At 30.3% G+C, this 16,368-nt stretch overlaps 1 protein-coding gene across 2 annotated transcripts in view; it reads left to right on the top strand.

The window, feature by feature from the left end:
- Positions 1-16,368, top strand: part of LOC107436282 (histone-lysine N-methyltransferase MECOM) — a 237,929-nt gene that overhangs the window by 98,157 nt on the left and 123,404 nt on the right. For both annotated transcript variants that reach the window (XM_016047922.3, XM_016047923.3), the window contains exon 3: positions 6,957-7,091. In XM_016047922.3, the coding sequence (XP_015903408.3) occupies positions 6,957-7,091 (135 nt within the window). The remainder of the gene's footprint in view (positions 1-6,956; positions 7,092-16,368) is intronic.

Genomic DNA, 16,368 nt, shown 5'->3' with positions numbered 1-16,368 from the left:
TCTGCTTATTCATGTTAAGAACGACTATGATAGGAAATTGAGTAGAGGATAACACAACTTTTCTTCAAACGTTGGCATTGGTTGTTCTACCGATAGCAATTAATCAAACGATACGATATACGAACTACATCAAACGATACGATGTATTCTTACAATAGCAAAGACTTAATTGATATCAAAACATGTAATTAAGTCTTAGGGAATAAGAATGAATAGTGTGAATAACGCCGCAAAGTAATAAATATTATATTTAAATACTATATTCAATATTTTTCCATACTTTGACGAATATCATTGTAGCTTATAACAATAATATTGTTTTTTTTTTTAATAAATGATAGATATTAAAAATAGTTACCAACTGCAATCGAAGTACTTTTTTTTTAAAAATATACGTAATTCACTTTGTGATTCATCAGTCACAATTTGGAAAGTCATCTTTTCGAAATAAAATTTACGAAAAAAGTTTTCCCCAAGGATGTATCATCTAACTTGCCCTTGAAGATGAATATCTACAGCGTTGTCCAACGTAATATACTAGGCGTAACAGTAAGAAAAAAAAGCAAATTTTCTCTCGACCTTCTATGCTGTCATCATAAAAAAAAGGTGTTGGATATTCATATTTTAGTTTTATTGTTAGTAATGAAATGTTTTTAAAACTCATCTTCATATGGCAGTTTTTGATTAATAAATTGCTAGTTGGTTTCATCTTATACTATTTTATTACTGTTGCTAAGATAATGAAAAAGGTTCATTAATTCAGCTGCGGTAATAAGATTTGTGTGGGTTTGATTAACGATTTATGTCTAATTTCATTAACGATATATCCAACAATATTCATTTAATATCGGTTTTTTAATACTTAATGCAACTTATTTTAAAAGTTTGAAATATTTTAGAACTCTATGCTACTTATTTTAATAGTTTAATGAGGATATGTAATTGTTTTTTTTTAGATTTGCTTTTTGGTTGAAAAAAAATACACCGAATAACCAATGGTAGCTAATCTGTTTTCAGTAATGATAGTAGCAGTTGTAGCTCTTTATTTACGTCTCTCCATAACAATAATAAATAAAAAATACTTAAATAAAATAAATTTAGGAAGCAGGATTGCTATAATCATTTTATATCTAGTAATTTAAAACTACAATTAGAATAAAATAATTCCTATCTGCCCCAAGAATTTAGTGGGTGTACCAACTGAGAGGCGTAACTATAGGCATAAAATGACAAAAATCAGCACATCCTGCTAAAGTGAATGAACCTATGTTTTTAACGAACATAAAAAGACCAGCAGCTAAACTGACTCCTGAAATTCGTTTGAAAATCTTTTCCCAGCTTAAACGAGTTAAGGTTGAGAATACAAGACACCTCTTAAAATTTAAATGCGGTACCAAAATCACAATTTAGTTTTCGACTTGTTTACCGCAAAGATGGACTTCTTATTGAAAACGATTCTGATTACAAAAGGCTCCGATGAAGTATAACTAAAGCTGCGAATTTCAGTAATCGTCTGAAATTAATGGAAAAAAAAAACTAGTTTTGGGTTTAAATTATACATTTCAGTTTAGATTTGATTCTCGTCTGCGGAATCGCAATATGGAATTTTTCAAGGTAAGAAAAAAGAAAATGGCGCAACTGATTAAAAGAAGACCGTTTCTGGCTAATTTTTTGAGAACTTGAAAAAGGTGTGGCTTTGGTTAAAAAGATTCTCATGATGGGGTGGAATAAAACATATATGTTAGAGAAATTTTTCAGTAGCTGTGAATAATCGTGACTTACGAATTTTTGAGCGACACTGGCATAAGATGTGGATATGAAATTCGTTTGCGTTTTTAGTTGCTGCAAGATCTTTTTAAACTGGTTTAAATGTTAATTAATGTTTAATCTTGAACTGCATTAAGGGTTAAAAATTGACACGAACTTCTTGTAATCAATAATGAACATCTTGCCATAATATGCTGTAATGTAATATTAACTAATGTAATGTTTTTCAATATTGTTTCAATATTTTTATTAATAAGGGTTTAATCAATAAAATTAATTAATGCATTCGTACATTTTCAGAAAATTGCAAACAATTTCATACGAAGTTTAAAATTACTGTTTTTAAAAAAAAAATGCTAGTTTTTAATATGATATAAGAGAGCGCAAATAAATGATTTCAACTTACACCACTACAGCCCTCAATTGAGTTTATTTATCTCCTGTTGGATCCATACGATTCCTACTTCACAATGCTTCTGGATAATTATTATAAATGCTACTGCTTACTACGAGATAGGAAATTTCTAAAGATTCATGGAAATCGAGCTATTTAAAAATTTATAGTAATATCCTCGTTCCCATAATTTATTTGAAGACTACCATTTTTTCTTACATATATATGTTTATATAAGAAAATCAGAATGTTTTTGTTAAACACAGCGTGCGTTAATAAATCTCCCCTCTTTTACGGTTAAGATTACATACTCTCGATACCTCCAAGTTGAAGGTACGATAAAAAAAAATAATAATAATAAAAGTATTGAGATAACGAGTTTTCGAACTAACAAGTTCAAAACTAAATATTTTCTAAAAAGTAGAGAAATATATTCTATAAAATATTACTCTAATAAGCAGAGACATGAAATATAAGAATAACTACTAATAAATGCGCGTGTAATGATAGTTGACTACATAAATCCTAATACAACAATAATAATTTTATTTTTAAAAGTAAGACAAAAATAGTTTTGCATTAAATAGAAAGGAATTGGTTTACAATATTCGTACATTGGTACTTTTCCGAAAAAATTCAATTTCTTTTTCCGAAAGAAATTCGACTTAACAACAAGATTTTGAGAAGAAACTCTTCAACATAGGAATTCAAATTAATGTTAGGTGGATATATAATGCCAAGAGGATATATATATATATATATATTTCCAGATTTTCATTTTTTTATGCTTTTTTCCGGATATTTTCTTCCGGATATTTATTATTTTTTTCATTATAATTTTTCTTTTTCCCTTTTTTCAGTGTTTTGTATTGAATTACAGAACACTGAAAAAAGGGAAAAAGAAAAATTATAATGACAAAAATAATAAATTTCCCAAAAAAAAGGAAAGAAAAGAAAAAAAAATCCTGAAATTTCTCCTTTTCCCTTTTTTCATTGTTCTGTAAGTTTTTCCATGTTTTCTCTACTTTTGAACTTATTGTATCAGTTCTATTTACTTGCAGCTTATTCGCAGTAAATAAAACTTATTGTTTTTCTAAATCTTCTTCGTTTTTTTGTTGTTGTCCTTTTAGTGTATATATATATATGCTGTTTTCGTGTAATCTAAAGTTGGAAGTTCTTCAACTAAAATCATCAGTTACCATTTCCAATCATAATATTTATTTCCGCAAGTCGCATTTCCCAGATTTTTTTTTTTTTTTCTATTAACCTTTTACGTCTTTCTAATACTCACAACAGAAAAAAAATTGCTTTTTCATCTAATTAAAATACCATCTGTTTTTCCTTTCAGAAAAAAAGCCAAAGGTCTTCGCAATTTCTTCTTTCAATAAAAAGAATCAAAAACCCGAGATGGATTGCGTTGGTGGATCGAAGCGTACTTTTTGCTCGCGAAAAATTAACACATGGAGACATTTCCTTAAATTTTATTCAATATTATTCAAAATGGAGGCCGATTATATCGACTTTCGAAAGTTTTCCTTTATGGTCCAAAAAGTTCTTCTTTTTAAGAATTCAAAAGATGACATCAATAGTTCCAAGAAGGCATAGACACCCTCAACTTTCTTTCAGCTTGTCACGAAAACAAGAGAAAGGTGTCTTTTAAGAATGTTTGCTGCCCGAATGTAATTGAAAAATCAAGCAATTAAATCTTTTTAAATTAAACTTAATTTGTAATTGGGTTGACTTGTATACTGCGCAGTTGTCCTCTTTACATTTGAAAAATCCATGTTTAAAAATGAAATTATTCATAAAAACACGTATAAGGAATATTTTGAAATTATCAGATTGAATAAGTAGTTGTATATTGGATTAAAAATTAAATAGTTTATAAAGATTTGACCGGGAATTGCCAGATTGTTGAAATGATTTAAGTAATAGCTTTATAGTTTCAAATAATTGCTTAATGATTTAAAATTATGGTTAAATAGTTTCAAATCAAATTGTTATAACTATCACCAATTTCTCTTAAACTGATTTCAGTATTTTCTTCTAAAAAAAGCGATACTTTTGATAAAATTTCAATAATTTTGAATACAGTTTATAAAAAATATAAAAATAGACATAAAACATCAATCCACTTAGGGAACTTAGATTATTGGGTAAAATGTGCAGATATTAAAAAGAAAAAAAAATCATTCCATTAATTTTTGAAATTTTTTTTACATTACCCACTAAAGTGGATAGTGAAATATTCATTATTCACTATGGAAAGACCTAATCCAGGTACATAAGCGTCGATGGAGCAAATTTATTTCCATTTCTAAAAAATTTGAGCAGATCATCTGAGGAAAATATTTTCAAACATATACCGTAATAAGGTGCTTATAGACTGCAGCCTTAATAAGGTGTTTAACTGAACCAATATGGTTTAACGGAGCACTACACTGGAATTTCAGCAAATTTGTTCGATATCAATGAACTGTCAATATATGAAAACGAAAAACGATTTATTTGAACACAGTATTTGTTCTTCCATTAAGAATATCGAATTTTCGAAATATAATCGAATTTTCGAGTTTGTTTTTCCTTAAAGAATGTCGATTTTTTGGAAAAACACTATTTGTTCTTTTTTAAAGAATTATGAATTTTTGAAGCTTAATATTTGCTCTTCTTTAAAAGAAATTTTTGAAACACAATATTCGTTCTCATTAAAAGTACCGATTTTTTGAAATATAGCATTTATTTTCATTTTTATAAAGAATACCAGTTTTTGATGCACAGTATTTGTTCTTCCATATTGATTTTGAATAATAATAATAGTGATTTTTTAATAACAATATTGATTTTTTGAAACACAGTATTTGTTCTTCTATAAAGAATATTGCTTTTTCGAAACACAGCATTTGTTCTTCCATAAAGAATATTGATTTTTTTAAACACAGTATTTGTTCTTCTATAAAGAATATTGATTTTTTTGAATCACAGTATTTGTTCTTCCATAAAGAATACTGATTTTTTTATTTGTTCTTCTATAAAGAATATTGATTCTTTTGAATCACAGTATTTGTTCTTCTATAAAGAATATTGATTTTTTGAAACAGCATTTTTTCCACCTTAAAGAATTACTATTTTTCAAACTGTTCTTTTTTAAAAAAATAAAGATCTTTTCAAAAGCTCTCTACAGCTGTATTTGAAAAAAAAACTACAGCCCTTTTTTGGAGGCAAGTTATCGGTTGAGTATTTTAATGAAAGGGAAAAACACTTACGCCCGCTGTGTTTGATAGTGTTATTTGCATAATGAATCGGGGAGGACAACCAAAGGATGTGAAAAAATAGGGGCTCTGAGTGGGCGGTTTAAGAGACCGAATCTCGGTTATCTGCCTTGTCTTCCAAGAAATGGGACAAAGGAATTAAAATTAAAGTGTCACTGTTGCTTAAATTCAAATTTCAAAGATATTTCATTCCTGCTGTGTTAGAAAAGTTGCAACGCCCAGTACCCAGTTCGTTCAATCCGACGAAGGATTGAATCTGTTTTTTTTTGTATGGTTTCAGTTTAGTTTTTTCAGTTTACATTTTTACGAGTAGCAAATCATAAAAATTGTAGTTCGGAAGAGCAAAAGCAATGTATAATCCAGTTTAATGGACGTTAAAAAAAACATTACTAAGTGTTAAAAGCACATTTCAAGTGTTGTTTTGAAGTGGGAAGAATCTGTCATAAAATAAAGTTTCCAATTTTATGATGTCATTATGTATATTTTATAACCATTTTATGATATTGGTAAATGCATTTTTAATAAATAATTTCTGCAAATGTAATTTTTAAGGTGATATTAAATATTAAAGTAGTTTTTGTTTTATACTTGGTCAATAACATGCATTTAAAAAAAAATATTAATGTTTGTCCTTCTTAATAATATCGAGTATTCATATTCATTCAGTGTTTGTTTGATACTTGGTTAATAAAATGCATTTTTTCAAAATTATTAACATTTGTTCTTCTTAATAATATCGACTATTTATATTTCTGCAGTTTTTGTTTGATACTTTGTTAATAAAATGCTTTTTTTCTTCTTCAAAATCATTAATATTTGTTTTTTTGCATTATAGAGAAGGTACATCGAATATTTATAGAAATATACTAATATTATACATCTTATGGTTCATGTCAAGTGCTATAATGTTTCTTTTTTTTTTATTTTTTACCTCATTTATCTCTTGTTATGGTAGACCTGGGGGTTCAAGGTTCGATAGCTGTCAAGGGTTAATTGTCATTTTTTTTAATATTTATTTTATTTTATATTATCTTTTCAAATATCTTTTTCAATATTTTAACGTGAATAAAGTGTTCTATATATAAAAGTAACTATTTTTCTTTGGGAAAGAGCGAATAATAGCTAAAAAACGGATAAATTTCTCCGGCTTCATAGCTACGCATACAACTCACCCCGCAACTCCCTTTAATATTAACTTATAATTTTCAAACTCGGCCAGAAATTGGAATTTAATATATTAAACAATTGTATGTTTTTGAGTTAGATATAGTTTCTAACACAGTTCAATCTTATGACCGCATCATTATTGACACAATATCGTTTATAGTTATGGATAGCCGCATTCTAGCTATGTGCTACGTAAAAATCCAAGTCATATCGTATATAGATAAAATATGGGCTATCATTGCTATATTTTTGAATTTGACATTAAATATATATAAGGGATTAAAAACAAACATTGCTTTGGAATATGTTGCTCGTAGATCTTCGCAATATTTTAAGAATTTTTTAAATTTTATTTTTAGGTTGTTGATGAGCAAGGTACAGTGAAGGCATGGGTCGATACTTTGGTCGTGAGAGGTGGACAGTGGACGACATTTTTGCGAAAATCAGAGAATGTGCAAAAGAGGAATGTTAGTCCACTCTTCTATGGTGGTCAAGTAAGTTTATACTTTTCTTAATTTTTAAATTCGATTCAAAATCTAGAATCTTTTGTTTTACTACGCACTGATTTTAATGTATGTGTTACTGTGATGGACCGATATTGGCGGTTGTTAAATTCCACCGGTGAATGTTGACAATCACATAGTCGCTATGGTAAATGCCCGAAATGTATACTTGGTCTAGTTAAGTGCCACTGCCCGGTATTCCCTACATCATTGTTTTTTTAATTTTTTTATTGTCAAGTGCCACTGCCCAGTATGCATTTAACCAGTACTCCGAACACTGATGTTTCTTCTTATCTATCCTCAGCAGATATTAAAATGTCGAATAAATATAATCATATCAACGAATAAATTAATATTAAATCCGATGTAACAAATATTCCGAACATTCAACAAAGCGACACTGTAATTGTTGACATTCACTGGTAAAAGTCGACATTCTTTTGATGTCGGTCATTCACGGTAACATATATATACGAAGTATATACATATGCAATGAAGTATATACATATTCACGAAGTATATACATATTCACCGCAACATATGCATGGATTGCTCTTAATGATTAAAAATAATTTCATTAAAAGCTGTATGTAAAATCGTAATGCAGATGCCATTTGCCTTGAGGGTGCTAAAATCTCCCTTCACTAGCATTTTTTTTTCTGCGAGGAATGATAATCTTTGATTTTTTAATCTACATATATCGATTGTACTTGACTGTTATCGATTGTATTTACATTGTACTTGCAGATGTGAATTTCGTTTCATTCGGACAACTTTTTGAGGAGCGCTAATGTTTTTGGCAATGAGTGTAATAAGAAAAACTTTTCTATATGAAATTTCATGTTGGAAAATATGCGTTTCTTTGCGTTCCCCCCTTTCGTTAGTAGATACTTTTGCGCTACGCTGTTAGAATGTTCATTCTAAAATCATTGCAAAATAACCAGCAGCAGTCTGTTCATTCGAATAACCGTAAAATTTATGGTAAAGAATATTTTTTTTACGGTTTTTTATGGTTATTTGACTGTTTTGTTTTAATATGGTAAAATAACAATTTAATAAATTGTTATTTAACCATTTTTTAACCGAGAAATTTCTAACAGTATAAACAATGAAAGTGAATATTTGATTTTTAAAAAAAAGGAAACTAAATGTGAAAATAATTTAGCAAATTAAAATAAGTGGTTTATTCACGTGACAAAAATATGTCACATCAAAAATATTTTTGTAACGTTACAAAACGTCACACCCAAATATTTCATTTTCCCATGGGATCCGAACAAACATTATTTAGATTTTAATTCCTAATCCGGAGTGAAAAAAAAAATTAATTTTTTTTCAATTCTTTAAAAGAACAAGAGAAATTAAATTCTGACAAATCGAAAAAAGGTTACACCCTTCTTTATAACGATTTTGCATAACGTCGTCTTCTCTTAACCATATTCAATCTTTTATTTTTCTTCAACAGAGATCAACACCGGGCAAGCGATTTCGTTACGAAACAATAGCGCTGAATAATGAATTCTTCAAAACCGTTGCGTCACATCGCAATGACGGTGCTGGCCTTAATCGTTGTCCCTCGTCCAGCGCAAAAATTTTACAAACAAATAAGCAAATGTGTTTTTATCTTGAGTTGTGTTGTTATTTATGATTTGGTTGTAACGCTCTCACCCCCACTTGCGGAAGTGATGAAACTGAAGCTAACACATACACACACCTGTTAGAATGTTTCGAAGGGAGTTAACGCGCATATGAATTTGCTTATTTTTGGTGATTAACGGGTACTTTGTAAACAAGGATTTTCTCGGATATTCTATTCTAGAATAGTGTTTCGGCGATGGAATAAAGAGTGCATTGCGAAAAAGGAAAGGATATTTTTTTGTGACTCTTTATTAATTTTGTTAGTTGTTTAAGCGGATTAAATATACATACTCATACAATATGCACTTCCATGGCTACTAAAACTTTAAAGCTACAACCTGTGATTTAGCGCTAACTAACTGTGCTATATTTATGATGGGAATGGAATTTCGAACCATACTAGGCAGAAATTCTATGCCCATAAAGATTACACATTAAATATAGTGAGATAACAATGTGTTTGATAAACCACTATGTTTCAGGGTAATATAGGTCGTAATGTTAATTGTGCTGTAGATATAAAAATACAAAGTCAATAGAAATAAAATTAAATAAAACTATATGCACAGTTAAAAAGATGATGATGAAAACATGAAGCAATTGTCATTAGACGTGGGGGCTAAGGGAATAGGGCGTTTGTCTTTCAATGAAGTGACCCGGGTTCGAATCCTAACGATGCCTGGTCGATACGACTTCCGCACCCGGCATGCACCTATCACACTGATGACGTAGAATATCGTCAGTTATAGACGGATGATGTGTTCAAGTCCCCTTACCATCACTGATCGGTGAAGTTTTTCTTGGTTTTCCTTTTCATGTGACGCAAATGCGTGTTAGTTCCATCAAAAAGTCCTCCACGGAAGAAAATTTCTCCCAATACTTAATCCAGGAGTTACCTTGTCTTCTGAATTAGGTTAAATATTACAAGGCTACGGCGTTGATCATTAGCAGTCATAAACTTAAAACCGAGTTGGCCATTCAAGGACGTTTATAAAAAAAATTGCTATTTGTGTACATGCAAAATTTACATCACTTTTGACGTATTAGTGATCATCAATGAGCTTTTCTATATCTTTTTGGGTATCTAAAAAACATAATATCTGTCGGTATTCATCTTAAATTTGTATCAAAGATGAAAGTAATGTTAAGTTTTGTAGCTGAGCATTATGCGAACTTAATAACTTTTTTATCATTGAACATTTTAAAACTAAGCTTTATATCATTATCCAAAGCATGAGAGCTATTTTTATATACTCATAATTTCTTCTAAAAATAATTGTAGGAGTAAACTTTACATCTTATTTATATCAACGATTTATATTATTCCAAACATTTACAGTTATTTATTATTTTTATCGACTCTGAAGTTAAAAAAAAAAAATCTTTTAATGAGTAAACAAAAATTTATCTCACTCTTTAAAAGAAAGGTATTCTTAATTGTTTTACTGGGAATAAAGTTCTTCTTACCAACCTCTTTACTTCTAAGACAATGGAGAGAAAAAAAAACTCTTCACTTGATAATTAGTATAGAACAATTAGCGAAAGATGGAATGGCCCCAGAAACACACTATATTTCATGTTCTGACTCGTCGTCCTAAATGTGTCTCTCGGAGTGCTTTGTAAATATATGGTTTCCCACGGTAAATCGATGGCACCTTCCATATCGAAACTGGATTCTCTCCCATCACGATTGTTTACTTTTAACGAAATACATATTTCGTTCGTTAAGTAAGTCATCACGATTTTATATTTAGAGCTGCCACCAGCTGAAATAACTGTGAATAATTTACTCGACAATGTATCTGTTATAAATGATCTTATGTGGTAGCATCAGTAGGAAAAAAACGGCGATTTTTGGTTCAATAAAGAGCTGTGTGATTATAGAAGAGTTTAATTTTAAATTTGGGAGAAAAAGTATGAGATACTAAAATACACTTTCTAAAGGAAATCGGGTCGTAGTAAAATTAAAAGCTAAGTGTAAATGGAAAAGTTTAGTTTTCGATTAGACAAGAAAAGTTTTGAGATATTGAAATACATTTTACTTAATAAGAGTGATTATTCAAAGGAAATAGTGATTTTGGTCTGTGAAGTTTAATTAATAGCTATGTTTAAAATGAAAAAAAAAATGGCTTACCATTTATCATTCAGAAGGAACAGTTTAAGATATTCAGGGCAGCGCAAACCCTTCTCCACCTCGCCAAATGCAATAAAATCGTAAATTTGGCGAATAACATTGTGTTTGGCAGAAAGTATTGGCGAATGATTTTTTTCCCATTGGACCTAAACGCGCTTTGAAGCAAGATGATATGTCCGTTATCAAGAATTCAAAAAATCATGAATTGCTGCACATTGTTGTAATCTTAAGCATAAATTCAATTTAGACAGAAACCAAAATTATTTTTACCCCAGTCACATCAGCTCATCTTGATGCCCTGGAATCTTGTTAATTTCATATGACTGCTGATTCCTTCGTTAACGACATTAGTTACTCATCACTTCGCCATAGCACGTGAAAATGCATTTTACCCTGACTTGCACAACTCGGTCATTGTGATTTTCTTGCTCTGCTTTTCATCGTTTTTCTCTCTCAGCTACTGCGGTTTTTTATGCTTTGTTTCTCACCTTTCTTCTCGTTGACAACTTTATGTTTTATATTTCAAGTTACTTTTTGTTTTTTCTTATTGACATCTGACAAATCTTGAAAATGGATGCATGTCTTTGAGCGCTTGAAACACGCCGAATGTTAATTCCAATCTGTATATTTTTGAAGCAAATGAAGTTTTGAATCAAGTACTAATCATTATCTATTTATTGTTTCAATTTAAAAAAAAAAAACAGTTTGTGTCATTTATTTGTTAAGGACCAATATGAAGTGACGTGCAACGATGACTAAAAAAAATAAACTAATGTAAAAAAATCGAAAAGAGGGAACAACATTTCGTGAATACAAGTTTACTCCTGTTTCTCAGGGATCGCTGCTGTTGGGGCAGAACTAATAATTGTTCCTGGCGTGAATACACTTTCCTTTAACAGGGGACCGTTTTTTATTCTAAAAGAATAGGGGTATGGAAATAAATAAGTTTGAATACGATGATTTTTCGGAGGGTAATTGATTAGCACGGCAATTTTATAAATCACTTAATCTATAATTATAGGCTTTTATAATACAATTCTATGTGTTTTTTAAAACAGACTAGTTTCACGTTGACTTGTTCTGATTTAATATAATTTTGAAGCAAACACAAAAGACGAGATGACATCGTGCCAAAACTTTGGGGTTCTATATTTCTTGGGGATCTTTTGAAATGTGACAATAGAAGACATCGAAAGCAAAACAGTAAAAGTTTGTGATTTACATTCATGTTTACCCATAGATAAAGATTAAGTTTTTTAATGCTGGTATAAACAACTTAACAACATTACAAATTTTTTAAAAAAATACACGTTAAATAGATTTGTTTATCTGAATACACAGTTGTCGACTGTTATTAATTTTGTTTTTATGCAACAAATGTATAGTGTTGTTTTTAGGAGTATATTTAGATTTTTGCGAAAAATTTCAATTTATTTGTCATAGAATGTTTGTCATTCAATTTATTTGTCATTTTGTAGGAAAAAAGTGGGTGCAATTTAAAACACAACTAGCAATAACTGTAATAGATTTGATGCTATTTTGTTCAAAATATCCTTTTTCGAACAATTTAGAACACAGTTAATATGACTGGATACAAAAACGGCTGATGCAATGCGTTTGATGCAATTTGGAGAAAAATATCTGTTTTTGACCGATTTGAACAAAGGCTGGAAAAAATTTGATGCAACATACTCCGTGATAAATTTACTCGTTTTTGAACAGTTTAGAGTAGAGCTAGAATGAATTGGTGCTGGACCTGTATATGTTTGATGAAATTTGGAGAAATTCTCTTTTGGAAAAATGGAAGCAAAGCTAAGTTGAATTCAAATAGATTTATTACTACATATTACGTGCAAATTTTGTCGTTTTTGAGCAAACTAGGAGCACTGCTTGAATAAAATGGTTCAGTATCGTCTAATGTTTGATGCATTTTGTAGAAGAATGTCTGTTTTGGACAAATTTAAATTGCAGCTATGATGATTTAAGGCAGGACAGGAATAGGATTGATGCAAATTCGGGCAAAAATGTCTTTTTTTGCAACAACTACTATGGATTGCATTAATTATTAGAGAACTATCAGATCAGTAGCAGAGGTGTATTTTTTGTACTGCTGAATTGAATAAAAATTGCAGTTTAAGAAATGGCGATAGAGTTAAAGTTAGAAACGATTAAGTTAAAAACAGCTAGTTCGTATTATTTATTTTAAAGCGTGAAAAGGTAGTGTTGAGTGAGTGGAGCCACTGTGTTGTGGTTGATGTAGTAGGTCATTCAGGCAAGGAATGCGATTGTTCTAGTTCTCCAGAGAGATCATCTAGGGCCAAGAATTCGAAATCTGACACATCCATACGTCACTCACGTTTACAGGGCGGACCCAATCATTCGTCCACATATCGTAATTTTGACCTGAACCAGTGAACGATCAATCTCCATTTCAGTACCCTTAGAGGTATTGATTTGTTATGAGAACATGGAGGACTTTATGATCTGACATATTTAACGTGCACCAGTCCCCATTCACTGCACGGGGAGTCTAATGCCGGCTGGATTCGTACTCCTGTTCTTCCAAACGTGAGTCCAGCACCTTGACAACTAAGCTATCCCGGCCAGTGACCCGGCTCTTTTAATTGACCACTTTTCTTAAGCTAAAGCATCTTACAACAAAATCAAAGAGAACGGAAATTCTCTAAATTCACACACTGTCAAGAAGCTCAACCTCCAAATAAAACTTATTTAATTACTATATCAGTCCCTTTAATTGACTAAGAATCAAAACCGCAGAAGCCTTAATTGTCATCGTCTGAAGGGTCATTACTACGCATAAGCAACCACCCACCGATTAAGAGAACAGTTCCCATCGAGTCCCCCCTGACTTTAATTAGGGGTCGCTTCAATGCACCCTATACACCCCCTCATTTTTACACCCCTGTGAGGGAGTTGATTTAAAAGACAGTTTCCTCCCTCAATTCAATAGACTTCATCCGTTCTGTTTGTTTGTCTTTAGAGATACTTGTGGCTTAATTGCCCCCGCCATTCCTGTTTTCGAATGTTTTGGTGTCTGTGAGATTAAATGAAGTCACCCCCCAGCAGGTGAGGGTATCCACGTATTGTTCCACTAATAATTGATGGTAGTCGTTCTACTGGATCGTAGAGTTCCACGAATTTCCGTAATTCTGGAGTGCTATTTTTTTTGTTTGCGTTCACCGAAGGAACTTTTAGTTTTTAAATATCTAATTGAGATTTTCATTTAGTAAATCATTTAAATAAATTCTAAATATATTTTTAATAAAAATTTAGTGAAGAAATTCTTATTTACGCATCTATAAATTATTTGCACACTGAATAATTAGTTTAACGTTGTGCCATAATGCAGCTCAAGTTGTCACATCTTTAATAAGCTGTTACATAAAATAAATAATCCCAAGAAAAACTGAAGCAGTGGGATATTACCTGATTAAAGACTGCATTCAAAAATTTATAATTAGCAAATAACAGTCGACCTATTTCTAGCACTTCAAAAATAGGCACCCATTTTCAAAAAAATGGGAGCTCTTTAAAAATAGGCTCCCATTTTCATGAAAATGGGAGCCTTTTTCAATATTTTCTTGATAATTGATGCATTCTTTTTAGATTACCAGTCTTCTTTTATTAATAATTGATGAATTTAGATTACCAGTCTTCTTTTTTAGATTACCAGTCTTCTTTTATTAATAATTGATGAACCGTTTTTTAATTGATACTTAAACTCTTATTTAATCGATAAATTCTTAATTTTACCAGCTTTTTGTGCAGTTGGAAGGAAATAAAAAGTTCTGGACGATTCCTTAAGATGGTCATTACAATGTAGAATATGCGACATATCTTAAGATGTTCGTTATGATATATGCGACATAAACACGCGATTGTGTACCGGGATAGGGTGCATCAAGGCCTGATGTAAGGCTAATGCCAGTCATAAGGAAAAATGGAATAATTCATGCTGACATTTTATTCTATAAGAAATCAAACTACCTAATTAGACTTGAGGAAGGCGTATGTCAGTTGCGGATCGTTATTGGGTGGACATCATGGAGCAATAAACAATGAGACACTAATAATGTCGTTTAACAATAGCAATAAACTTCTTTTCCGTTTTTCTTTAATTGGCATTTAGTCGCGTGGTTTTGCAATCCCTCGCACGTGCAACAGGTTTTTATATATCCTGTACATCGGAAGCTTTGAAAGATTGCCCTGTTTTATATCTCAGCTCTTATTTAATTTTATTTAAAGACATACTTACCGTGAATAAAGCAAAAGAACTTGAATAAAAGTACAGAACAATGGTTTGTGCTTTACACACGTCGTTTTGCATTATTCATACGTCGCATAAACTGTACCCTATTTATATTTGGACATACTTAATGTCTATCAAATATTTTTATACGTATAACGTAAGAATTATATTATACTATATATTATACGATATTATACAAATACTTATTTAATATTATTTAATGACATACTTAGTGTGACTGAAGCAAAAGAACTTGAATAAAGGTACAGAACAATGGTTTGTGCTTTATTCACGTCGTTTTTCTTTATTCATACGTCACACAAAGTATACCCCATCTTTATTTGGAAATATTCACTGTCCATTAAATATTTTTATACCAATTATCGTATAATATAAGAATTGTACTATACGATATTATATGAATACTTATTTAATATTCTTCTAAGGCATACTGTGAATAAAGCAAAGAATTAGAATAAAGGTACAGAACAATGGCTTAGGTTTATTCACGTTGCTTTATTCATGTATCACACAAAGTATGCCCTATCCTTATTTGGACATACTTACTGTCTGTTAAATATTTTTATACCAATTATCGTATGATATAAGAATTATATTTTACGATATTATATGAATGCTTATTTAACATTATTTTATTATTTGGACTATTAATCTTATTATCATTCTAAATACGTAACATGCTTACAACACTAATTGTATCAACACGCAATTTTGAACAACTTAAAATTGTATAATTTAAAAGGCTTTAAAGGCAAGTGTACTATCTATTGAGAATTTTTAAATTCTTAATAGATAATGTAAAAAATATAAATGCATCCTTAACGCGATAAGCTTGAGATATACTTAATGGGTTTACTACGTTAAGAATTATGTAATTTTATAAGTTTGATAAGGATTACAGAAAATAACTTATATGAAGTAAGTATAATAAGAGTAATGGAAAGAGATAAATTAGATAATTGGATTTACAAAAATGTGTTAATAGCACGCGCAATATTGATCCAACAGCACTTTATTGAGCTAGTTTTTTTCTTTTTTTTCTTTGAATTTTAGAGGTTACACTTGAATAATAAAATCAAAATGTATTCTCTGTCTTCTCCTTGAAAATAAATTTCAAAACATCTCAACTGGATTTATAAAATAAACAAAAAGATTGTGGGAAATATGTTCCTGAAATTATTCCAAAAATGATGCAAAATAATTCT

The sequence above is a fragment of the Parasteatoda tepidariorum genome, chromosome 7, assembly GCF_043381705.1.
Source record: "Parasteatoda tepidariorum isolate YZ-2023 chromosome 7, CAS_Ptep_4.0, whole genome shotgun sequence".
NCBI classification, from domain to species: Eukaryota; Metazoa; Arthropoda; class Arachnida; order Araneae; family Theridiidae; genus Parasteatoda; species Parasteatoda tepidariorum.
Note: the sequence above shows the minus strand (reverse complement) of the source record. Positions and strands in the feature narration are given on the sequence as shown.